At 39.1% G+C, this 26,549-nt stretch overlaps 3 protein-coding genes across 3 annotated transcripts; all 3 read left to right on the top strand.

Annotated features, from left to right (window-relative positions):
* Nucleotides 1–1,226: 1,226 nt before the first annotated feature.
* Nucleotides 1,227–2,333, top strand: LOC121759157 (putative F-box protein At1g33530). Its single transcript, XM_042154662.1, has one exon. The coding sequence runs from the start codon at nucleotides 1,227–1,229 to the stop codon at nucleotides 2,331–2,333; it is 1,107 nt and encodes a 368-aa protein (XP_042010596.1).
* Nucleotides 2,334–4,158: 1,825 nt separating this feature from the next.
* LOC121758234 (chlorophyll a-b binding protein 8, chloroplastic-like) lies at nucleotides 4,159–5,465 on the top strand. The gene is made up of 3 exons (XM_042153656.1): nucleotides 4,159–4,356; nucleotides 4,449–4,510; nucleotides 4,797–5,465. The coding sequence occupies exons 1-3, from the start codon at nucleotides 4,216–4,218 to the stop codon at nucleotides 5,410–5,412; spliced, it is 819 nt and encodes a 272-aa protein (XP_042009590.1). The 5' UTR covers nucleotides 4,159–4,215; the 3' UTR covers nucleotides 5,413–5,465.
* Nucleotides 5,466–19,436: 13,971 nt separating this feature from the next.
* LOC121759109 (ATPase family AAA domain-containing protein 3C-like) lies at nucleotides 19,437–23,866 on the top strand. Its single transcript, XM_042154608.1, has 8 exons — nucleotides 19,437–19,867; nucleotides 19,958–20,053; nucleotides 20,633–20,743; nucleotides 20,969–21,278; nucleotides 21,862–21,952; nucleotides 22,317–22,656; nucleotides 22,889–23,037; nucleotides 23,211–23,866. The coding sequence occupies exons 1-8, from the start codon at nucleotides 19,583–19,585 to the stop codon at nucleotides 23,707–23,709; spliced, it is 1,881 nt and encodes a 626-aa protein (XP_042010542.1). The 5' UTR covers nucleotides 19,437–19,582; the 3' UTR covers nucleotides 23,710–23,866.
* Nucleotides 23,867–26,549: the final 2,683 nt, after the last annotated feature.

Here is a 26,549-nt window from a genome sequence, read left to right as displayed (position 1 = left end):
GCAAAAAATTACAAATGATTACCATAACCTTAAACTAAATCGTAAACAAAATTTGTTAGCATTATATTAAACGTATGTAACTATGATTGATTATATAGTTTCATTTTTATACTTATTTTACCATTGTTAAAGACTATATGAATAATTATATTAAATATATAAGTAGCTAATAATAAGAAAATGACATAAAAGTTAATTTTATTATATTAAATTATCATTGACATACCATAAAAAACTCTAAAAATCAAAATATAATAAGTTAATTACTACATATATTTTGTTTATTAAATTATTCTTAGAATTAGAAATATAAAAGGACGAAATAAATTTTGCTAGTTCATAGTGGAAGTATTTTGGTCAAATATAAATGCATTCATTATATTAAATATAAGTACTCTTAATTTTTGGATAGTTTCCGAATTTTATAATAATGTCCATTTTTAGAAAAAGATGAAAGTATTTAGTTGGACTTCTATAAATCCATTTGTCAAAGTATTATTAGTGGGACATACCACGTCGCATTGCCATGTGGTATGCCGTGACCACTAAATTTTTGCTCAATATGCTTAATCACCCAAAACAGTAAAACACCACTATTTGAAACCTTCTCTCTCTGATTCATGTATGTCCCCCTCTCTCTACTCTCAGTATTTGCCTCTTTCGATTGTTTTTTTATTTTATTTTCCACGATTTGCTATGAAGATGAAAGTTGGAATTGAATTTGAGAGAAATCAAATTTGGGACGAAGGGAGTATATTACTTTATAAATTATGTATTAAAACTCGTGTTATCAAAAAATTGTTATTTCTTAAAATTCACATCCGTCAAATATGTGACATGTAATTGGTATATGAGAGAGTATTAAAGATTTGATTTTTGTCACTGAATTTGTTGTGTTCGGCTCTGATTGTATTGATGAATATAAGTAGCTCGATTTTGTTGATTTTTAATTGTTTAATGTGGATTAGTGTAAACGTTGTCAATTATTTAATTTATCGATCTTATTAGTTATTTGCTTTTATGACAAAAAAAAATCTAACCACTTTCACATGTTTTACTCTCTCTACAACTCTATACTCTCTTTAATCTCATTTAATTAACCTATTAAACACAATTTTGTTAAATAGGTATTAATGAAGATAACGAACTTTTTGGAATGGAAATGGAACTTGGGTGTATTAATGAACTTTTTTAAAGGGAAACGGATTGATATTTCGGTAACAACAATGGAAGATATGTTTGCAAATCTACCGGAAGAGTTGGTGAGTGATATCCTGAGAAGACTCTCTATTAGAAGCGTTATGACGTGCAAGTGTGTTTGTAGATCATGGCGTCGTTTGATAAAGGGGGATGAGTTTGCGTCGTCGTACACTTCGAAACCAGGTCTGTCTTTCGTTCATCGGGATGGGAGAGAGTACACGGTGTTCGATGGGGCTTTCAAGCCACTTTTCCGATTCAATTTTCCTAGTTGGAATCTTCACGTTGTAATTGCTTCAGTTAATGGTTTGCTTACGGTGTGGGATCCAGATAAATACGCTATAGAAATGTTCGTATGCAATCCAATAACACGTGAGTATGCTACGCTTCCTCCTCTGATGGGGACATGTTTCTTTTTTGGATTCGGAGTGAGCAAATTAAGTGGACTGTATAAAATTTTATGCGGTGATCAATATGGTTCGTGTCATGTATACACTCTAGGAAGAGGAAGATCAGGACGGGAGTGGAGAAGCACCGCATCAACAGCACCGGGTGTACCTACACTGGGACGTGATTGTGCTAAATTTCTGAATGGAAATCTTCACTGGTTGGTTTCTGATATCGAGAAGAATGACTTGGTTTGCAGCTTTGATATTGAAACTGAGCTCTTCACCAGTTTTTCGTCACCACATGATTATGGTGGCAATCCATATGGCAACAATCATCTATACATTTTGGAGGGTCAGCTATGTTTATGCGATATTTTAAATAGTAATCATGTTGTTATCTGGAAGATGAACAACTATGGGGACGAGAATTCGTGGATAAAAGAATATACGTTCCCCCTACACGTTTCTCCAACATATTTCGATTTTTATCATGGTATTGCTTATAAATTCAAAGTTCTGGCAAATGATGGTCACTGGTTGTTCGCAACGGATGGTAGCTTCGTGTTCGTAGCTCTTAAGCGACTATTTATCAACTCCAAAAACACGGAAGCAAATACTAAACCACTCACCAGTTGTTCTTCCATCATTGCCTCCGATTTTACGTCAAATGTTGCTATATATTCTCCAAGCTTGATTTCGCTCAGAACCATAGGCCTTAGAAATGTCCGGTCATTAAGTTTTAATTAGGCAAAACATGTTAATAGGTTGTTGTATTTTGAAGATTGATGTAATACTTTTACATTTTAAAGGTTGTTATATTTTCTCATTTGGATTTTCTCATTTGCCTACACTTATTGCTCGTTTGGATTTGAAGTGAGCAAATTAACTTGTCAATATATACATGGCAATCAATTTAGGTCATATCATGCATACACTCTAGGAGGAATATCATTTTTTAAAGGTGTGTTTGGATATCATTTTGAGAAAAATCTCCGTGTTTGTTGTTTACATGACCTTTGCGTGTGCCTCATGATTATATTGTGTTTTTTGACATAATTCTTCACTGGTTGGAATATGATTTCGAAAACAATCCATTTGTATGTTGCTTTGACCTTCAAACAGAGCTATTTACTGGTTTTTGTATTCCAAATTATGGTGGCAGCAAATATGGCTATACATTAATCGACATATTTATGCAATATGTTTCGTTTGACAATAATTGAATCATAATAATCGCATAAATAATCAAATATCACAACACTTTATACATATGATGAAAATATGCGCAAGCTACAATAAAATATCAATGTAGCTGCAATGAAATATAGAAGATATGATGAGATAAACATTCTTGGTTGATTTGATATTGAGCACAAATTTAGGTAAATATATTAATATATGGAAATTAAATTATTATGGTAATCTAAATACTCAAAATTTTAACAAGGATTTATAAAGGATTCATCAAAATCCTAAGAGATATATAAAACGACTAAATTGATACGATATAAAGGATTTATCGATGTTATCAATTAATTTTAAGTTAAAAAATTGTCAAACAAAATTTAAATATATACATTATTTTATAAGATTGGATTGGGCCTCATCAAACAAAATTGGGCTGGGCCTGCTTAACAGAAAACATTGTAAAGGACCAAAGGTGTTCGGTTGCCAAAATTAAATCTCATGATTAAATATGTATCATGTTTGGTTCATAACATTGAACCCTACAACTTAGTCCTAGATGAATAGTCTCATGATAATTAGTCATAGCCTCCCCCCTCCAACTAAAATAATCCCACAACCTAATCCTAGATGGATAGACTCATAATATTAGTCATGGCAACCGAACGCCACCGAAGTACATAACTTTAATTCAGAGATAATAAATATTGTATTTTTTCAGAAATAATTTTTGATTTAAAATACTATAACTTTTGGTTGATTTCTGTAAATAAATTGAAATATAATTATAAGTTTTTATTTTTTTTCTTAATTATCCCATGATGGTTAAAATTGAAAGTAATATTGAAAAATTAAATATAACATCATAACAAAACGAAATAATTATTGACAAAATGATGTCATTATATTTTGAGTGTTACATAAAATATATTGATATATTTACTATGGTTTTATTGACATATCGTATTTAATTTGACATATATTATCATCTTGAGTTATTTTAAGTGAAGTATTTCAAGACTAATTAGATAATCATTTCAAGATTAATTGTTTTACGTGAATTGTTTCAAGACAAATTAGAGAATATCAAACTCTTTTCATTTCAACCACAAATTTAAGGAAAAAAAATAGATCAGATGAAAGTATTTCCATTTTCCATACCAATAGACTATAGAGTTTAAACTCGCTCATCATATTCGAAATATTTTTTTAATAATTTGGAGGTGAAATCCAAATAATATCTACTATTATCAAAATCATATGCCAGTTGTGACACTCCCATTTGATACCAAAATCCCAACTCTATCTCATGGCTATAGCAACCACATTTTTTAGGGCCCACAAAAATCTCTGTGCCCATATTTGAGGCTTGAGATGCTTGTGTTTGTGCTACTAAATTCCCTTTGCTTGTAGCTGTTTCTTCATCAATTTCCAATCCCCAAAAATGGCTACACAAGCATTGCTCTCTTCTTCATCCATCTCCACCTCCGCTGAGCTCGCCAGGCAAATCCTCGGCGCAACGCCGCTCCGCTCGTCGAGAAAGGTTTCCTTCCTCGTCAAGGCAGCTTCCACTCCTCCGGTCAAGGTAAGTCAACACGACCACTAACACGAACACGAACACGAACACGATTTTATCAATCACGTCTCACAACTACTTTTCGTACGTCGAATTTTCAGCAAGGAGCTAACCGGCAACTCTGGTTCGCATCCCAACAAAGCCTCTCCTACTTGGATGGAAGGTACGATTTTTAAATTTTCGATATTTTGTGTGAATCGTTGTGCAAAAATTCATATTATAATTACAAAAATTAGAAAAATTATCATCTTGAAATTCCGAATTCCAAAATTAAAATATATAGCTTATACATAAATAAATTATTAAATACTAGTACGGGTCTAATTTACCTTAGACACTACTAATAAAGTATAAATCCATAAACTGTTCCATCATACTATGTTATAATATGATGAATGTTGAGTTGAAGTTACTAATCTAAGGCAAGAACTACTCAATATTTCTTGCAGCCTCCCCGGCGACTACGGGTTCGACCCGTTGGGCCTGTCGGACCCGGAAGGCACCGGAGGGTTCATCGAGCCCAGATGGCTAGCCTACGGCGAGATCATCAACGGGCGTTTCGCCATGCTGGGGGCGGTCGGGTCAATTGCTCCCGAGATCCTCGGCAAGGCCGGCCTGATCCCTCAGGAAACCGCCCTTGCCTGGTTCCAGACGGGAGTGATTCCCCCGGCCGGGACCTACAACTACTGGGCCGACAACTACACCTTGTTCGTCCTGGAGATGGCACTGATGGGGTTCGCGGAGCACAGGAGGTTCCAGGACTGGTACAACCCGGGCTCCATGGGGAAGCAGTACTTCCTGGGGTTGGAGAAGGGGCTTGGGGGGTCAGACAACCCTGCCTACCCTGGCGGCCCCTTCTTCAACCCCTTGGGGTTTGGAAAGGATGAGAAGTCATTGAATGACTTGAAGCTCAAGGAGGTGAAGAATGGAAGGCTAGCCATGCTGGCAATCCTAGGCTACTTTGTCCAGGCTTTGGTCACCGGGGTCGGCCCGTACCAGAACCTCCTGGATCATCTGGCCGACCCGGTGAACAACAATGTCCTCACCAGCCTCAAGTTTCACTAAACTTTGCTATAATTTATTTTGTGAATTGTGAAATGAGACTACTTTTATTTCAATCTTTGTAGCATTATCAATTCCACATATGTAAATCTTGCCATATGACAAGCAGCAAAAGGCTTAATTATGAGTTGAGTTTAAATTCCGATGAAATAAAAATAAACATAAACATGGACACAGACACGGACACGAGCGAATTTAGGGAAAAGTAGGCGGGGCGGTGAAGAAGTCCGGGTTGGGGGTGGGGAGGGTGGCGACGTCGTCGAAGAAGGTGTTGAAGAGGGTGCAGGAGGGATTGGTGAAGTCGGCGGAGTAGTTGAGGTACTCGTCCATGGTTGGGGGGTTTTCGAGGGCTCTTCGTGCTCCGCCTTGGTTGAATTCCGGCCACTCCATCGTGGGCCCACCCGCCGGAAAGAGAGGCAGCAGAGGAGGTTCCACTACATCCTCGTATTTGACACTGTCCGGTGCTGGTGCCGGTGGTGCTGGTAGTGGTCCTAGTGCTGGTGGCGGCGGCGGCGGCGGTGCAGTCTGAGGCTGGTGAAAATAGTAGTGTTAAATTATGAATATACACAGATAAAATTTGGATTGCGAACGAATTCAAACTTTATAGTTTTTCTGACTGATTTTGAAAGTTGCGAAATAGATTGAAATTTAACTAGACTTCATAGTTTTTCTGATAAATTATTCGAAAACATACATAAGAGGTGTAGTACCTCGACCATTAGATGGAGATAGCTAAGCGCCTCATCTCCTAACACATTGGTCCTGCATATACCAAACATGAGGATCATTAGGACTGAGCGATCGGGGATGAGATTCAGTTAACCATTATCGATATCGAAAATGGTATTGATATGTAAATAACCGATTATTTTTTTTTAAAATGGTACTTTTGAAAACTATAAGGGACAATAATTAGTTATATACCATAGTTTGATGTGTAAACTCTAGATAATAAATAGAAAATTTGACTAACGCATATAAAATTGAAATTAAAAAGAAATAAAACTGTACGCAGAACGAGTCAACGAGATACAAAAAGTGGACCATCGAATCTTATCCCGAACGAATCGAGATTAAATAGTAAGAATAAAGTAAAACATCGTTACCCGTTCATGTTAAATGCACTTTGAACGGAAGGTTCATCACCTTGCGGCTGGTTCATTGGTGGCACCATGTCTCTTCTTTCAACTAATAAGTCCAAACAAATAATATTATTAATAATAATAACATAAATTTATTTAATTGATTTTTGGTTTACATCACAAAATTTTAAAAACTGTCACAAGAATACAGTCAATTGAATCTTTGTGGTTTATAATATCGAAAAAAATCATACATAACTAAATAGATCTGAAAAGTTTTCAGGAAAATACTCACACAATATCTGACCAACTACTTAAACGAACTTATGTGATTATTGCACATATACATTTAGTGCACATGTATTTTTGTCTTCTACTTTAATTTGACTAAAAATAGACTGATATTATACACTGCACAAAATTCATGTAAATGTTTTTTACATCAAGATTTTAAAATTGTGTTATACATTGGAAATGGGTGATAATAATAAAAAAGTTGTAATTATTATAAACTTACAATAGTTGGGGGGTAAGAGATCCTTTCTCCAGAGCCTCCTTCCAGTCTTTCCAAGCCGATACTTCTGTAGCAATTTATACAAAATAAAAGAAAATTATTTATTATTTCAAAAGTAAAGTATAAAAAATTGTAATTTTTTATATGTTGCTATGTTAAGTAGCTCAATACAACATTAATTACTTATATCCATCATATAGTTTGAAATCATGATTTGCATTTTGTGCAAAATTGTGTGAAATCATTGTACTCATTAATGTTTTTAATACCACTAAGACTTATGTATTATAGTATGTAATCCAGCTAGAGTGGTAAAAATAAAGATAAGAACATAGAAAATTATAAAAAAATGAGCATATAAAACCTGCAAATGGCTCTTTAGGTGGAAGAGAGTTATCCCTTCAACTCCCATCAAGGCATGGATTAGTTTAGGTGTAGCTCCTGCAAAAAATTAAAACAAATTTCACAACAAAGAAAAAACATTAGCCTTCCAAACTAAATCACCAATCTTCACAAATACATATATTAAAAACAAGTTTTAACAAAAAAAATTATTACACACCAACATTGACATAAATGGAGTGGCGAAGGCGCAATTTTTCCTATTTTCAGAATTTTCAGATTTATGTAGATCGTTGTTCAGAAGTCTCTGAATCACTTTAAATAATATATTCTCAAATAAATTTTAAAAAACAGTCACTATCACATAAAAGTAGAGAGCAAAGTAAAATTACTATAAAAGCTTCATTTCCAATTTTCCTCTTTTACAAAACCCTTGTCAAAATCTAAATCACTTAAAAATATTTTCGAATTTTTATAAAACACACGCTTTTCCCAATCTTTTTTCCTGCTTACTAAATAGAAAGCAAGATAAAGATCTGAATTTCCAATTTTTTTTAAAAAAAACATACCTTCTACCAGTCTTTTTTCCTGATCACTAAACAGAAAGTAAGAGAGAGGAAAAAAAAATAAAAATTACTATTCGCGCCACCCAGTTCATCAACAGCCTTGACGAACTGGTCGTGCAGCTCGACCGTCCACCGCATCCGCGGCCTCGGGTACAAGAGCTGGAAGATGCTAGGGTCCGCCGCGGCCGCCTCCTCCTCCTGCGGGGGTTTCTCCTCCGGCGGCGCCTCCTCGGCCGGCTCCTGGCGCCGCTCCTCGCTCTCGGCGCTCACGGCCCCGACTGCAGCCTCGTTCGCTTCCCCATCGCCACCGCTTCCGACCTCCAACCAAGAGGAGGCACCGGACTCACTTTTTCTTGGAGCCATTGGACAGATCAGGAGAGGGAGAGAGAGAGATGAGTGAGTGAGTGAAATGAGTGAGTGAGTGTTACGAGCTCGACGGAAGCGCGAGTCACAGAGGAGCACAATAACGTAGACTTGGCCGAGCCATATCTGAATCGGCCTTCGGCAGCAACAGAGACCGAAGAGGGGACACCACCCATTGGAGAAGTGGAGGATCAGACAAAGGAAGCCATTGGAGAACTGGAGGAACAGGCAGAAGAAGTCGCCAATCAGGCCTCGGAGAGGAAGTTGAGGCCAAGACGGGAAATCAAGCGACCGGGACGCTACCAAGGCTTCGTCGCCAAGTAGCGATCCAGGTGCTCGACGAAAGGCGCGAATGAGCTGCTGGGACGTGCCTTAGTTTATTTTTGAAGATTTCTTTTTTATTTTATTTCCTTTTTTTATTGTTCTTTTTTCTCCTTTTTTTCGAATTGTTTTGAGTCGAGCGTTTTATAAGCTCCGTTGGGTTTTCTTTGTTGGTTCTTTCCCGACGTATAGGATTAGGTCGAACCAACCCTAGGGTTTTAGTAGTATAAATATGGCTTATTCGTTGATTGCAATTAATAAATGAAGAATTATCTTGCCCACCTTACTTGTGCAACAATCTAAAATTCCTAAATACTGCCGACGGAAGGAGCTTTCCGCGCCAGTCTCAAGATCAGCCGCCGATCCCAACGTCCGGGACGCCGGTATTTGGTGTGTTGCGTACGTAAACCGCAAGGTTTTCTCCGTTAAGAGAAGGGTGTTCTTAACAAACTGGTGCTTTCACATGGAACTCATCGATACAGTGGAGGAAGTTCAGCGATCTCCGCCGGTTCTGACCGGGGGGAACGCACAGGAACTGGTCCTTGGTTCAATGCGACGGCCACCGTTGGGGAGTCGCCGTGACGGAGGAGAATCTGCCCGCCCACCGCCCAGGGGGGATCCGTCTGAAGCGGGTCGCCAGGGGACCGGTTCGGGTGGGGTTGACCCGATCACTCAAGGTTTCGATCGGATCATGGCACGTTTTGATCAATTGGAGGTTAGGGTGGACAATCTGGAGTTGCCACGATCCAGGGATACGGATTTCGCGGATGTGGAATTGGATGGGGATGATCGGGAATACGCAGAATATAGAGAGTTTGAGGGTGGACAACGAGTACCGAACCCTCGCCAACGCCAATTAGGGTTCGGTGACAGGAGAGGCGGAAGGGGAGGCCGCCGGGGCAGCCTCACCCGTCGGGATGATGCATGGAGAAGAGCCGATTGGCAACATGATGGGGCATTCGACGATAGAGTCGTCCCATATCAGCCTCGCCGGATATCTAGTTGGGATCCACCAGGGGCACGTCAACGGGGTGGGCGTGATCAGCGACGTCGCGAGTCATGTTGGGATCCCCCATTGGCCAGGGAAAGGGCCCAGTACACGTATGGTCAGGAGGCGCATCAGGGAGTAAAGATGCGCGCACCTCATTTCGATGGATCAGACGCCTCAAACTGGATTTCGAGAGTAGAGTATTACTTTGATCATATTATGATGCCGGAAGAGAATCGTCTTCACTATGCAGTGATGCTCTTTGACCCTCCGGCTGCTGAGTGGATTTTTAATTACAGAAACAACAATCGTTTTGTCACGTGGCCAGAGTTTTTGGAGGATGTCCGCCACAGGTTTGATCCGCAGAGCTTCAGGAATTATATTGGTCCTTTGTCCAAATTGGTGCAGACAGGATCCGTTGCGGAGTATCACGACACCTTTGAAAAGTATTTAAATCGGGTCGAAGGAGTACCGGATTACATATTAATTCCCGTATTCATCGAGGGCCTTAAAATGCCCATTCAAGAGAAAGTAGAGCTACAACAGCCGCAATCGTTGGCCGAGGCCATGGCGCTTGCCTTGCGTTTGGCCGCAAATCAAGAACAGAGATACCAACAGACTTCGTCGCAGAAGCGGCAATGGCCTACTAAAGAGACTCGTCAGCCGACGCTACCTTCCTCTGCAACGGCTGGCAGCTCCTCTCAGGTGCATAAATCGAGCCAGCAGCCCCCGGAGCAGGATCGCCCTCGCGTTACTCCGATCCGGGTGTCTAATGCGGAGAAATCGGAGCGTTCGCGCAAGGGATTATGTTGGCATTGCCCGGAGAAGTACACGCCCGGCCATGTCTGTACGACCAGATTGTTGTGCTATGTAGGGGATGATGACGGGGAGGAATCGGGACACGGACATGCTGAACTGCCGCAAGATGAGGAATTAATTACAGAAGATATCTCTCATTTGCATTCTCTTACGGGAGGAAATCGCTCGGTTCCTTTCCAAGTCATAGGGGAACTCGGGATCACAGAGGTGCGAATTTTGATAGATACAGGGAGCACGCACAACTTCCTCCACTCCCGCTTCGCAGAGAATCTCCAGCTGCAGTTATCGCGTACTCGCCCCTTCCGGGTGTACGTGGGGAATGGCGCTTCACTCATTTGTTCCCACATCTCTAGGCGGACGAAATTGACAATACAGGGGACGGACTTTTTGACGGATTTGCACATCCTCGATGTTCATGGCTGGGATGTGATACTCGGCATGGATTGGCTGGAGTCGCTAGGCCGGATAGCTGCTGACTTTGTCGGAAAAACGTTGGAGTTCAACCAAGGTAACAAGTCAGTAATAATACAGGGTCGCAGGCCGGGGCCACAGCAGATTTCGCTGCATTCCTTGGTCCAGCTGGCGTCGTTTTCGTCACACCACGAATTCTATGAAATCGTCGCCTTGGACCCTACCGATGGAACGTCTTCCGGGTCAGCCGCTGAACAAGAATTTCCCACGAATCTGCCAGCGAAGTGTCGCCGGGTTCTTGAGACCCATAAGAGCGTATTTGATCTACCTATCGGTATGCCTCCGCATAGGCAATTCGATCACAGAATCCATCTAATACCAGGCACGAAGCCGGTCAATGTTAGGCCGTACCGTTACCCGTACTTCCAGAAGAATGAAATTGAGCGGCAAGTCAAGGAAATGTTGTCTCAGGGCATAATTCAACGGAGTCAGAGTCCTTTCTCATCTCCGGTGCTTTTGATTCGGAAAAAGGATGGCACTTTTCGCTTCTGCATTGACTACCGCGCCCTGAATGTAGCGACGGTTCTGGACCAATTTCCGATTCCAACCGCGGATGAACTGTTTGATGAATTGGGAAAGGCTAAATTTTTCACCAAACTCGACTTGCGCTCAGGATACCATCAGATCCGAATGCACGAGACAGATATTTTTAAAACGGCTTTCCGGACCCATGACGGTCATTTCGAGTTCTTGGTAATGCCATTCGGCTTGACGAACGCCCCGTCTACCTTTCAGGCAGCGATGAACATGATTTTTCAGCCTCTTCTGCGACGAAGCGTCATTGTTTTCTTTGATGACATATTGGTGTACAGCCCTACTTTGGATTCACATTGCGAGCACTTGTCAGAGGTGCTATCACTCCTTAGCGCCAATCAATTTTTTGTTAAATTGTCTAAATGTTCGTTTTGCTGCACTACTGTTGAGTACCTGGGTCACTTGATTGCAGATGGATCGTTGAAAGTTGACCCACGAAAAATAGAGGCAATGACAAATTGGCCATGTCCCCGGACCGTGAAACAACTCCGTGGGTTCTTGGGTTTAACCGGGTACTATAGGCGATTTGTCGCCAACTACGCCGTGATCGCATCGCCATTAACTGATCTACTTAAGAAGGAGTCATTTGCGTGGTCACAAACGGCAACGGACGCCTTTGAAACTCTGAAATCAGCTATGTCGTCAACTCCAGTGTTACGTCTGCCCGATTTCACCAAGACTTTCTACGTCGAAACAGATGCCTCCGACACAGGGATAGGAGCAGTATTAATTCAGGAGGGACACCCCATAGCCTATTTCAGCCGAAAGTTGGGCCCGCGCCGTCGAGTCGCCTCGACGTACCATAAAGAACTATATGCAATTGTGGAAGCCGTTCAAAAATGGCGCCAGTATTTGTTGGGCAGAGAGTTTGTAATCCGCAGCGATCAGAAGAGCTTAAAGGAGTTACTGCAACAAGTGGTCCAAACCCCGGACCAACAACTTTACGTACGGAAGTTAATGGGTTACAAATTCCGAATTGAATACAAGAAGGGGGCATTAAATAGGGCAGCAGATGCCCTGTCTAGGAGGGAGGACACGGATCCCCCTCGTCAGACAGAGAACTCGGGGGACGATCGAGAGGCTGAGCAGGCTGCCCAGGTGGTCGACGCGGAGTGTTTAACCGCTGTCGCGCACCCGATCCCGAAGCTGCTGGAGGCCATACGTAGAGAAACGGAATCTCAGCCTGACTTGGTGGAGCTCACGGCGCAGATCAGATCGGGCACGGCACCCCCTCAGTTTGCCTTCGCCGACGGATTGATATATTTTAACAGACGGATCTTGATCAGCCACGAGTCAAGTTTGAAAAGGTTGTTGTTGGAGGAGCATCATAGCACGCCAGTGGCGGGTCACCCTGGGCACGAGCGTACTTTTCGGTTATTAGCGGCAGGATTTTACTGGCCTAGGATGAGAAAGGATGTTCGTGAGTTTGTGGATGCATGTGTGATTTGTCAATCCACCAAGTATTCGACGCAGAAACCCGCTGGACTTCTGCAACCGTTGCCGGTGCCTTCTCAGGTATGGGACGATGTCTCAATGGACTTCATCACGGGCCTACCCCAGTCACGAGGGTACACCACTATTATGGTGGTGATTGATAGACTTTCAAAGTATGCACACTTCGCGGCCCTGCCCACTCGTTTCGATGCATTGAGGGTGGCCCACCTTTTCGTAAATACTGTGGTGCGCCATCACGGCTTCCCGAAGACCTTGGTGTCGGATAGGGACTCGGTGTTCCTCAACGCGGTATGGGAGGAAATACTTCGCCTTAGCGGTACCAAATTGAACTTTACGACGGCATATCACCCTCAATCGGATGGCCAAACCGAGAGTCGCAACAAGGGGTTGGAGCAGTACCTCCGGGCTTTCACGTCGGATCGACCATCGACGTGGTCGAATTTCTTACCATGGGCCGAGCTAGCGCTAAATTGTTTCCACCACGCAGGCTTAGGCACCTCTCCTTTCAGAGCGTTGTATGGCCGAGAACCACCGTTATTGGTGGCATCCTTACCCTCGGCGAAGACCCCACCTAGCGTGGCCGAATTGATCAAAGACCGGGGACAGCTGCTGGTTGAGCTGCGAGCAAATCTGACCCGCGCACAGCAGCGGATGACCGCGTCGGCCAATAAACATCGACGCCACGTCGAGTTCGAAGAGGGTGATTTTGTGTGGCTGAAATTACAGCCGTATCGGCAACACTCGGTGGCGAAACCCATATCTGCTAAGCTCGCTAAGCGTTTTTACGGTCCTTTTGAGGTGGTGAAGAGAATAGGCCCCGTGGCATATAAACTGCGATTGCCAGAGGGGAGTCGCATTCACGATGTATTCCATGTGAGTCTCCTGCGGGCATTCGTGAAGGACGATCCGATCGTTCCTCTGCCAGAGACGTTCATCGGGAACAGACCCGTAGCCCACCCAGTGGCTATCTTGGATTCGAAGATTCTGTGGCACAAGGGCGCAGCAGTGGAGCATGTTTTAGTTCGTTGGTCGGACGGGTCGGACTCCCCGTCTTGGGAGCCACTGGCCGATTTGTTAACACGTCACCCTACCCTCTCCCTTGAGGACAAGGAAGTTTCTAAGGAAGGGGGAGTTGTTACGAGCTCGACGGAAGCGCGAGTCACAGAGGAGCACAATAACGTAGACTTGGCCGAGCCATATCTGAATCGGCCTTCGGCAGCAACAGAGACCGAAGAGGGGACACCACCCATTGGAGAAGTGGAGGATCAGACAAAGGAAGCCATTGGAGAACTGGAGGAACAGGCAGAAGAAGTCGCCAATCAGGCCTCGGAGAGGAAGTTGAGGCCAAGACGGGAAATCAAGCGACCGGGACGCTACCAAGGCTTCGTCGCCAAGTAGCGATCCAGGTGCTCGACGAAAGGCGCGAATGAGCTGCTGGGACGTGCCTTAGTTTATTTTTGAAGATTTCTTTTTTATTTTATTTCCTTTTTTTATTGTTCTTTTTTCTCCTTTTTTTCGAATTGTTTTGAGTCGAGCGTTTTATAAGCTCCGTTGGGTTTTCTTTGTTGGTTCTTTCCCGACGTATAGGATTAGGTCGAACCAACCCTAGGGTTTTAGTAGTATAAATATGGCTTATTCGTTGATTGCAATTAATAAATGAAGAATTATCTTGCCCACCTTACTTGTGCAACAATCTAAAATTCCTAAATACTGCCGACGGAAGGAGCTTTCCGCGCCAGTCTCAAGATCAGCCGCCGATCCCAACGTCCGGGACGCCGGTATTTGGTGTGTTGCGTACGTAAACCGCAAGGTTTTCTCCGTTAAGAGAAGGGTGTTCTTAACAGTGAGTATGGTTTATATGTGTGTGGGAGCGTAAATGCGTTTTGGTGAGAGACGTGCATGCGGCCATATACGGTGACTAGGTTGCCGTGAGGGCTTTGTAGCTGAGATTGTCTCTTTCCTACACACATTTTTTTTACCTTGGTTTAAACTCTCACTGAAATTTCAATTGGGGATCATCTCCTCATTAATAATCACCTTTTGTGAGAGAGCTCATCCCACATTTTCAACTTAGTTGTATTTCATTGAATTTACATTGTGTGTGTAGGATTGTGTAGGATTGCATTAATGTTCTTGGCATTTTATATTTTGAATCAATATTGTATTGTATAGTCAAATGCAAAATAGTTCTAATGATCAGCGACACGAGTTTTAATGCAAAACTAGTAAATTAAGGAAAAAATGGTGGTCCATATGATTAAAGTTGGAAAATGACTAATTTTTATGGGCGAATCAAAGTTAAAATTATTATTTTTGGACGGGTGAATATATCCGTAAGACCTTAATTGTCTCTCCTATTTCACTCTAATAGAGTGCAATTTCTACTTGATTTTCGATTGTGAAAAAAAAATATTTTACTATAAATTGTGGTTTGTCTAGTTAATTTTTGAAATTACTCCTAATTAATTTAAGATGTCAAATTATATGTACATATACTACATACATGTATGCATAGGTTTTTTCAAATTAAATGTTACATATATATGTGTTTACTTTTTCTCTCCGGCAAAGCCTTGAATTCCGTTTAAAAATTAGCTTGTCAAGCCAATATAACGGCTTCAGACAGTTATCCTTAATTTGGAACTTTCTTCTGACTTTAATCTGCTTATGTAAACATTATTTTTAAGATATTTATTGAGTAAATAAAATTTATTATACCACTCCCAATGAACTGATGAAGTCCACTTCTATAGCTCTCCATTTTCAAATACAGCATTGCAAACTAAAAGTAAAAATATTTTAATTGAATATGATGGATTTCAATTGATAGTTTTGAACTTAAACCAAAGCAAAAGAAATTTAAATAGTTGAAAAATGTAATTGAAATATATGAATGAGAAACAAAAAAAAATTGGATGAGAAGATGGGAAGGTTGTCATTAATTCAAATTTCCTTAATGCTATCAAACACACAAATGTAACAGCTCACACCAATCTGTATTAACCCATCACTTTTTATAACAAAAAGTAATAAATTCTTCACCCAAAATTTGTTTTTAGCGCACATATAGTCATACTACACCGTATATATACTACTAATTGTAAAAAAATATTTTACCAATTTAAATGCATTTTGAATATACTAGTATTTTGGTATAATATTGATAAAACCGATGAAGAGTTAATTTGTATTCGACAAAAATGTGAATTTTACGTACTATTTTGGAGGGTCGAAAAATGTCCAAAAACGACACATAAAGATTGTCGGACAGAGGGAGTACCATTTTGAGATATCAACAAATGCGGCGTATCATTGTAGTCACTCTTGATTGGTGAACTTGTCCTTATTTTAAGGTATCCCCGCATTTTATGGTCCGATAAATTTACACATCCGAATGCACCGAGCATCCATCTAAATTAATTCCATTTTTAAAGTTCACACATTTTGAAATAGGATCTATTAACTCTAACTAGATTTTTTAATTTTTGATTAAATTTATTAATTCATTTATAATCAATAAAAATTCGATTTAGTATAACCATGGTCTGTATGTGAATGGAAAAAAAGTGATTAATGAATGAAACGAAAATCATACATTGTTTGAAGAGCTTAATTTGATCTAATAAGAGTATAGTACTATTTTTGTTTATGTATTTGAAAAACATAAAATTTGTTTAAAGATTATACTATAAGTACTTAAAGTTTCTCAGCAGTAATTGATGTTTCTAATTCTAGGCCCAAATTTCATGTAATTATAAGAGTATACATAAAGAACGTTTAACCAATAGGCAATAGCTATCGTAATTGTAATTAACATTAGTTTTGCATGTTGTAAATTTGTAGCACTAATAAATTTGGGACTACTGCAGCAATAGGATTGCCTATTTTCCCAAAATAAACAAATAGATAAAAACAAAACCCCAAAAATAATTTAGTTATTACGAAGTAACGGAATACTTAATTTATAGTTTTTGTGTTGGTGAGGAAAAGTGTAGATATTTCAATTAAGAAGCAAGATAACATAGGTATGAATATACAATTATAGTGGTACGAGGTTTTCTATAAAACTGGAAAAAAAGAGAGAAAAAAATTATATTGCTACATGTACTTTGCACCAAAGTTAATTAATGAAAATATTTTTGTCGGAAAATCAGTTTGTAAATTCCATTTGTTGGTAGTCATGAGTATTTACAGTTTGGTTTATTTATTTGATAAAATGACTATGAAAATATTATCATAAAAAAATCAATCGGTAAATTCCATTTTTTGATAATAAGGATTCACAGTTTAGTTTATTTGATAAAATGATGATTTCACCACTCAAACATAGCTGACTTTAAAATTTTTGTTGAAGAAAGTAATATGAGTACTTCCAAATAGAACAACAATTTTGTTGCACTAGTATTGTGTCATGTGTGCCAATTTATTTCTTTTTTCCTTCTTCTTCTAACTTTTTAATTGAGGACAAGGGAGAGGAGAGGAGATATGATCGAGTTAATAAAAACAAAGTGTTAGTTGTCAAATAATTTTTTATGGTTTGAATTTAATTTTATGGAGTACTCGGTATTTTACAAGGTAAATATACAATTTAACATAAAATTTTTAGCAACAAATTCGAGATCTAATTTTCTCAAAAATGTCTCGACGATCTCCAAATTTTTAAAAAATACTCAATCCATCCAATAAAAATACATGCATTTGAAATGACACGTGAATTAATACACAAAAGTTATAGAAGGTGAAGGGTAGTTAAAGTTGTGTTAGTGGATAATTGGACTCACAGTATTAATAATATTTAATAAATTTTAATGGTGGCTCATAGTGGTATAAGTTGTAAATAAATTGAATTATATAAATAATGAGTTCAGGATAACTTTCTATCAATGAAAATGCACAAATTTTTTATGGGATGTACGAAAATAGATTGTGCACATATTTTTATGACACAATACTCTATAAAATAAAGACCCAACACGTTAGAAAATTATGACAATAAATTTTTTTTCTCCACTAAAATAGTTGAACGAAGAAGCCAAATTAATACCAATACACCATTGTATTTGTGACATCTAATTAAGAGGTAGGATGCCCATGGCTTTTTTGGAAATTCCTATTTATTTATATTGGAATCGGAAATGAGTGAATTAGAATTGAAATTTCGTGGAATTAAATTACACTTCAATTCCAAATTCTTTGTTTAGTAGAATGAAAATTGATATTGAAAAATTGTGCGCGCACACACAATACATACATTGCACAATCATTAAATACATACATTGGACACACACGCACGCACATACATAACCGACTGTATACACACATTACACCACTCACAATACACACACTACATGCAATATGTGTATGTGTAATGAGTGTGCATGTGTGCAACATGTGTGTGCGCGCGCGCGCAGAGTGTGCGAATGTGTGTGTGCAGTCAGTGTGTGTGTGTATGTGTGTGTAATTTTATAAGTATTTGGAATTCTACTACTTTTTATATGGAATTCAAATGGTGGAATTGGATGGTTTTTCAATTCCAAATCTAAATATTTTTATGATACCAAACAATGGATTTGAAATTGAAGGCTCAAATTCTAATTCCACACTCACAATTTTGTGTGCCAAACGGAGTCTAAGTATAATATCTTGATGGAAATGAATGAGTAATTAGTTTAGGATTCGAAGCATATTAATCTTAAAAGGTACCACCTTTTTTTGGTTATTGTAGTATATTTCATGATTTTTATTTAAATTTTACCAATGTAAATTTATTATTTTATAATTAATTAGTTTAGGATTTGAAGAATATTAATCTTAAAATTATTTATTATAGTACTATATTCCATGATTTTTCAATTATATTTGACTAATGTAAATTTATTGTTCATAGGAGTACATGATTAGAGAATTTGGGGTGGCAGTTTTTGACTGAACATGAAAACACGACCTAACGCACATGAAATTAAATGGGTTAGTTTCAAGTCTTATCTTATTTATGTTATTATTGGATCGACCCTATAAAAACATGATAATTGCAAGTTGGGTGATTCAGATAACCCGTTAGTAATTGATATCGTTAGTATTATTTTATTAGAATTAAAATTGGGTTATTATTTTTCCCACTCTTCACACGCCGCCTCCCTTACAATCCTTCCCTTAATTGACACGACCCACGTTCTCGTCGGGTCATATCTCATTCGCAAACAAGCTTGAATCATTTCATGTCCTTACTCTTTATTGTGTGATTATTATTTTGTGTTTGTGCCGTTATATGTTATCTCAACTTCATGCCGTCAATCCAAATAAGATTGTGTTGCTAATGGGTTCAAATTAGTTTGGAGTTTGAATATACCTGGTCAAATTCATGCTCAGGGGCTAAAGACTTCCATAACAAATCATGCTTGGATTTGACGTGACGAATTGGATGATAACAATTCAACCTGCATAATTTACCAATCCTATTCATAATACCACCAATTATCAATTACTACCTCATTCATCCAGTCACACTGTAATTAATTAATATAAAATTCTAATGTTTCAATTTAATAAAACTTGTGTCAAAAAGGGTTTAACCAAATCTCTTTTCATTTCGCCTCTCTCTTAAACCCCTTCCTTCCAAATTTCTACCAGAAAATCAATGTCAACTTCTTCCTGATTTCACAGAATTAATCAATCACAGAGTCGATTGCTTCTGTTTTGAGCTCAATTGAACTAATCAATGGCTGCTTCGCGACTCTCGTCGCTCGCTACGGCGGTCGCCATGGCTGCGTCCTGTACTGCCGCCGCCAATAACCTCTCCTACGCCGATTCGCCGTTCCGATTCTATCCATTTTCTTCTTCCTCGCCGGAACCGGAGGCTCCGCCGAAGGACAGTTCAGTTCAGGGCGAGGCTCCTCAACCTGCACCAGCCGTTGAAGTCTCCAAGGACAGTTTTGACCCGGAAGCGCTGGAGAGGGGTGCAAAGGCGCTTAGAGAAATTAACAATTCTCCTCACGCCAAACAGGTTATTATTTGAGTTTTTGCTTTTTTTTTGCTGTCATTTCTGTTGTGGAATGCGGTTATTTTTACAGATTTGATGTTTTTTGGGGTGAAGGTTTTTGAGATTATGAGGAAGCAGGAGCAGACGCGGCTGGCGGAGTTGGATGCAGAGAAGGCTAATTTTGAGGCTATTCAAGCTCATGCTGATATTGTGAGTGCCAGTTAGTTTTTTTAGTTGATTTGAAATTGCTCCTTCAGTCGATATTTCATATTTGGGATGTTGAAAATTCAGTGTTTTACATATGAAAAGTGAACTTAAGAAAGTTGAATTAGTGATTTTTTATCTCATCTTGAACGAAATAGAAGTGTGGTAATGGCCCCAAGCTCAATTTTTCATTTCGATGTTATTTTCCTTCTATGTTATGAGGATAATGGAGTTAATAGCTTCAGAGTTCAGATCGTTGTTTTTGTGCAATGTATGAAAAAAAGGGATGTGGATATCAACTTATGTTTTTGTGCAATGTAGGAAAATGCATGCGGTTGTTCCTTGTGCACGCAGAGATTCTAATCGAATCGTACTGCTTATTCTTGAAAGTGTTCCTTGACATAGTTTTGTCAACTGTTGAGCATACTACATAGGATCCAAGTTAAAATTTGTTTTCCATGATCAACCAGAACTATGCCATCCTTTTGGTCTTGATTCTCGAACCTTGTTAATATACCTGATTGCGAAGCTAGTTTTGTTGCTTTATCTAGTATGTCTTGACCTAAATGAAGACTTCAACTACAGGAAAAGCAGCGGAAATGGGCTGAAGACCAAAGGAATCTGTATCAACAGCAGGCGCAGGGTAAAGCACAAATGATGAGATATGAAGATGAATTGACTCGCAAGAGAATGCAGGTATGAACAATCTCTGTTTTGTTTGATGAATGTGATGGAGATTTATAAAACTGAAAGGAGCATTTCACTCAAACGAACTGCATATTGGACTTGTATATCTGTAACTGTGGCCATTAATCTCATTCATGGCGTGAACCCATAATTGCAGACTGAATGTAATATGAAAAGAAATGATTTTTTTGCACTAATCTAAGCAGTTGAACTTATTATCTGCCATGACTTCAGACAGACCATGAAGCACAAAGGCGCCATAATGTTGAATTAGTTCAGATGCAAGAGGAGTCATCCTTAAGAAAAGAACAAGCAAGGCGAGCTACTGAAGAACAGATTCAAGCTCAGCAAAGACAGACTGAGAAAGAGAGAGCTGAGATAGAGCGGGAAACAATAAGAGTGAAGGCAATGGCTGAAGCAGAAGGACGTGCTCATGAAGCAAAATTGACTGAAGAACATAATAGGAGGATGCTTTTGGAGAGAATAAATGGTGAAAGAGACAAGTGGCTTGCTGCAATAAACACAACTTTCAGTCATATTGAAGGTTTGAATCCTCCTTAATGCCTGGATTGCAGTTTTATCACCGTGGTTTTGTTCTTTAGGCATTTCCTTTGCACAATTTTATCACACCCTTTAGTTGAGAATTCAAATTTCCCTTGAAAGCTAATATTTCAATATACTGTTTTCTTGGTTGCACCTGTTATTTGCCCCACTCTGCATTTTTCCATCTCTCTTTCAGCACAAGATATTCTTTTAATGTCTTTCTTCCACGAACATGCAATTATGTTTTTCCATGTTAATCATCGGTTAACAGATACTCTGAATATGCAAAAACGGATTATGAGGTTCTATCATGCATGTTAGGGGCTACTTTGCTCTAAGAAAGTTTGCACGGTCTTATTCTCAAGCAGTAATTTAACTTGCATAATTATCAATGTTCAATACTTGGAGCATTCCTGTGCCAGGTAATTATGAGGATTCTATTATGCATGTTAGGGGTTACTTTGGTTGTGCTATTTAGTGGCTGAAGTTTCTTCTCTGAATTTCTTTCTACGGTTGCTGCAATACTAGTAGTATTCCTGTCAATTTTTTCGCAGAAACTCTCTTTAATATATTTATTTATGCAGGGGGATTTAGGGTTCTGTTGACTGACAGAAGTAGGTTGGTCATGACTGTTGGAGGAGCTACTGCCTTAGCTGCTGGAGTTTATACCACTAGGTGTGGTCAGCAATTCCTTTTTGTTTATACTTCAATTTTAAATAGAACTGATTTGCTTACTGTATGGCTGTGCTGAACTTTCGGCAAATGTCAATGATAATTCATTCGCATCAAATCTACAGAACCTATGTGTCTTTTATGTGAGATTTGTACTGATTATTGCATGTATTAGATGAAGGAGAGTTTTGTTTTCTGCTACCCATACCTAATTTAGAGAAGGTCTTCCGTTTCGCAGAAATACAATACTCTTATCCTAGATCATGTTAAAATATGCACATTATAGTTTTGGGTTATGCTCGAGTGCAAAAGCCCTAATACTTTTCAGTAAGTGACACTTCACCTCTCAATACTATTTTGATCGCAGGGAAGGAGCGAGAGTAATGTGGGGATATGTCAATAGGATTCTTGGCCAGCCATCTCTAATTCGGGAATCATCTCTGGCAAAATATCCATGGTCTGGAGTAGGTTCTCGAGTAGCCAATAAGGTGCTTAGATACAGTACTGCAGCCGGGGCAGCAGCTGCTCAAAGTAAATCTGCTCTTGGAGATGTTGTCTTGCATCCTTCACTGCAGAAAAGAATAGAGCATCTTGCTCGGGCTACATCAAACACGAAAATCCATCAGGCACCATTCCGGAACATGCTCTTTTACGGGCCTCCTGGTACTGGCAAAACCATGGTTGCAAGGGAAATAGCTAGAAGATCGGTACAGTATTTTCCTTAGCATTCAATAGCTCGTGCTTTTGTCTTACAGATATCTTGAAAAGTTTGTTATACCTCAAACTTGTATAATCATAACTAGCAGAAATCCATTTTCTTGTGATCAATCCCTACCCCTGACGTCCCTTATCTTATCTGTACGAGAAGGGAATGTGACAGAATTGTTATTCTCCATTCTAGTAGGTTTTTATTGAAAGATTTGAGATTTATTTTCTCAGGGCTTGGATTATGCCATGATGACTGGAGGAGATGTTGCACCGCTGGGTCCCCAAGCTGTTACCAAAATACACGAGATATTTGATTGGGCAAAAAAGTCTAAGAGGGGTTTACTCCTGTTTATCGACGAGGCTGATGCTTTCCTGTGCGAGTAAGTATTTGTTGAATAAACGAATTAGATATATCGATCTAATTGATTAAGAACGTGGCTTGTTTTTCAAGGTTGTGAAATTTCTCGATGCTCATTGACTGGATAAGGCTCATATGTTTCGTGTTTCTATATGTTCGTATTCCTTCATTAACTTTAATTTTTATTCTTCCAAGGCGTAACAACACGCACATGAGTGAAGCTCAGCGAAGTGCACTGAACGCCCTGCTCTTCCGAACTGGAGACCAATCAAGAGATATCGTTCTCGTTCTTGCCACAAACAGGCCAGGGGATCTTGACAGCGCTGTCACAGATCGCATTGATGAAGTTATCGAGTTCCCACTTCCCCGAGAGGACGAGCGCTTCAAATTGCTGAAGCTCTACCTGACAAAGTATCTGACTGGCGAAGGCGACAAGGAATCGAGATGGGGCAGCTTCATTAAGAATACGCCACAGAAGATAACCGTAAAAGATATATCAGATGATGTACTGCGAGAAGCTGCCAGAAGGACGGAAGGCTTCTCTGGCCGCGAGATTGCGAAACTGATGGCGAGCGTTCAAGCAGCCGTGTACGGGAGACCCGACTGCGTGCTCGACTCCGCTCTGTTCCGTGAGATCGTGGAGTATAAAGTCGCGGAGCATCACCAGCGGATAAAACTTGCAGCTGAAGCTTGAAGGGTTATGATTAGCAAAAGTTGCATTGATTTTGTAAGTCCTCTGTTTTTTTTTTATAATAATACCCTGTTTTTTATTCATTCAAGAACATATTGCGATACTACAATGTTATGTAATTTGAATTTTTACAAAAGAATTGATACCAAATAAACACTAATATGTAATATCTCATACAACTACAAAAATAAACTAAATAGAAAAAAATAAAGTAGAGCTAACATATTTCAATGATACTATCTCCCTTTCCTCCACTTGATAATCTAAAACCCATCAAATTCCACCGCCGCCTACTCCTCCAATGCCGCCTCCTCCTCCTCCTCCAATGCCGCCACCCCCTCCGCCGCCATCACCGCCCCCTCCACCGCCGCCCCCTCCGCCGCCATCACCCCCTCCTCCACCGCCGCCCCATCCCCCATGTCCACCGCCGCCACCCCAACCGCCGCCGAAGATTCCTCCCCAAAATCCTCCACCACCGTCATTTCCTCCTCCGTCGCCTGTGCCACCGTGGTCGCCATGATCACCGTGGCCGCCATGATCGCCATGGCTACCGGCTTCTACATCGCCATCATTATCAGCCCCATCTCCGCCGTCGCCATCTTCTCCACCTCCACCGTCTCCACCGCCACCGCCGTCGCCGTCGCCGTCTATATCCATTTGACAAGCACACACGATAATCCTGCCGACAACGGCAGCGAAAATAAAAACGGCACCAACAACTATAAAAATAGTAAAACCGGTTTCAAGTGCCATAATATATATAGTTTTGGGGTGAATGTGAGATTTTGTGAACATCCAATTAACTTATATATATATATAGTTTTGTAATGGCTAAATTGAAATTATGTTGGTTAATTACTTGTTTTGACCACTAACATGAGTATGAAATGTCTTAACTTCGTAGCTTCTTCGAACCTTCTTCTCCCTTTCTTCATCTTTTGATTCTTTCATGTTTGTGGTTTTCAGATAATCAAATTTCGGCCAGATTGAATCCAGTGTGACCTGCCGGAATATCCAAAACGATGTTGTCTCTATCTAAGGTGGCATATCGAAATATTTAACTAGACCGAAACGCGTTGTTTCACCAAAAATGCAATAAAAATACAAATTACATATACAAATTTCACCAAATTAATCTTCAAAACAACACTAATTTTGAATTACCATTTTAACACTAATTATATCATGTTAGTTTCATGTTATTCCGATTTTGTCACGACACTTGATCGTGACTATACACTAAAATTAATGTATTTTACATCATAGTTTATGGTAAAGATCTAAAATAGCCTATTTGGTGTGTGTGTTTTTGGCTATTAGCACTTAAATAAAACAAATACAAAATAATTTTGAATGCGTAACTATATTGTAATACTTCTTCCTATCTAATATCGGCACGGAATTGAATTGAAAAGTCAAGCCTAAAGGTGGGCAATTCAAATGAGGAAAGACGGTCAACTCAACAAGACATCTTGTTTGTTCATTTTAGACAGTATTTGACTTGGACTTGTTGTATGAGGTGAATAATATTTTTGTATTATTTGTTGATGTGCAAAATTCTATGGTGTTTCAGTTTGAATTTGTGATTGTGATTGTGATGTTGAGTAAACCATACACCATTTTTATTGGGCCAATGCCCAATAATAAAATAGTCGTGGTCTATACCAAAGCCCAATAAGAAAATAGTCATGGGCCTCTAGCCCCTGGCAAGCAAAAGGAATTATATAAGAATAACAATTATATTAGTATTATTTTTTCAATTTTCAAATCCACGCATTATTAAGAAAAATAAAATCTGTATGATAATGAAAGAAAAAGATTTGGCCTTTTTGATTTGTGTATCTTAGTAATAGTGACAAATGACAAACCGTCTATTCCAAGCAAAACAAAATGTTTGATGCTATCTATTATTATGAGTTTTTTTTATTGTGATACACTGCGTGTATATTTTTGAATTTTTGTTCCATTCTAATTTGTATACCAATTTATCATGTAAATTGATTAACTATTGATTTGTTTTGATTTTATAGTTTAATATAGTTTACAAACAAATTTTAAAAATGGTATACAAATCTAGATATTGGAATAAATTTATAGAAGAAACTAATATGTGAATAAATAAAAAAAGAAAGCCAATAGCGTTGCTACTGTGCTGCACTGCTGGCTACCAGCGGAGCCTCGATATCAACAAGACACGACTGCTCTACGGTCAATACATCTCCTTATTTTTTTTATATTATATAATTATTTGTAGCACTCTCAAATAAAAAATTCTAAATCACCCATTGCATTTGCATCTTCAACCAGTGCATCTAATCACCACCGCCACCGCCACCGCCACCGCCTCCACCATCACCATCACCACCGCCCTCGAAACAATCACCAAAATCGGGGATCTCGCGTCTCTTCCGAGAGGGCTTCTTGTGAGCACAAGCAAATATGAAGATGGACATCACTGAGATGGAGACTATGAGCATCAACACCAACACCCAACCCTAAAAAACATCATTTACCAAATTCATACCCTCTCTCACACCTCTAATTCTACCCATTTTATCACTACTCAATTAATGTATATTGTCAAGTATATCAATAATGTAATATATATATATATATATATATATATATATATATATATATATATATATATATATATATATATATATATATATATATATATAGTTGAAGTGATCTTTGATAACTGATTATTAATTATTTTGAATTAGCTGGTTAATATGCCCCAGTTGAATTTCTATTAACAAAATTAATCAAGACCATCCGAAATTTAAAGGAAAATCTGTGCAAGTGCTTCTCCAATATCTATAATCATTGTTGCTTATTAG

The sequence above is a fragment of the Salvia splendens genome, chromosome 12, assembly GCF_004379255.2.
Source record: "Salvia splendens isolate huo1 chromosome 12, SspV2, whole genome shotgun sequence".
Classification (NCBI taxonomy): Eukaryota; Viridiplantae; Streptophyta; class Magnoliopsida; order Lamiales; family Lamiaceae; genus Salvia; species Salvia splendens.
This window is presented reverse-complemented; position numbering and strand designations above follow the sequence as displayed.

What these genes read in the sequence shown, in the direction of transcription:
- LOC121759157 (XM_042154662.1), top strand. Translation starts at nt 1,227, where the DNA reads ATGGAAGATATGTTTGCAAATCTACCGGAAGAGTTGGTGAGTGATATC.
- LOC121758234 (XM_042153656.1), top strand. Translation starts at nt 4,216, where the DNA reads ATGGCTACACAAGCATTGCTCTCTTCTTCATCCATCTCCACCTCCGCT. An exon ending in CTTCCACTCCTCCGGTCAAG is followed by an intron (nt 4,357 to 4,448) that starts GTAAGTCAACAC and finishes TCGAATTTTCAG; the next exon opens with CAAGGAGCTAACCGGCAACT. An exon ending in CTCTCCTACTTGGATGGAAG is followed by an intron (nt 4,511 to 4,796) that starts GTACGATTTTTA and finishes TATTTCTTGCAG; the next exon opens with CCTCCCCGGCGACTACGGGT.
- LOC121759109 (XM_042154608.1), top strand. Translation starts at nt 19,583, where the DNA reads ATGGCTGCTTCGCGACTCTCGTCGCTCGCTACGGCGGTCGCCATGGCT. An exon ending in TGACTCGCAAGAGAATGCAG is followed by an intron (nt 20,744 to 20,968) that starts GTATGAACAATC and finishes CCATGACTTCAG; the next exon opens with ACAGACCATGAAGCACAAAG. An exon ending in AACTTTCAGTCATATTGAAG is followed by an intron (nt 21,279 to 21,861) that starts GTTTGAATCCTC and finishes TTATTTATGCAG; the next exon opens with GGGGATTTAGGGTTCTGTTG.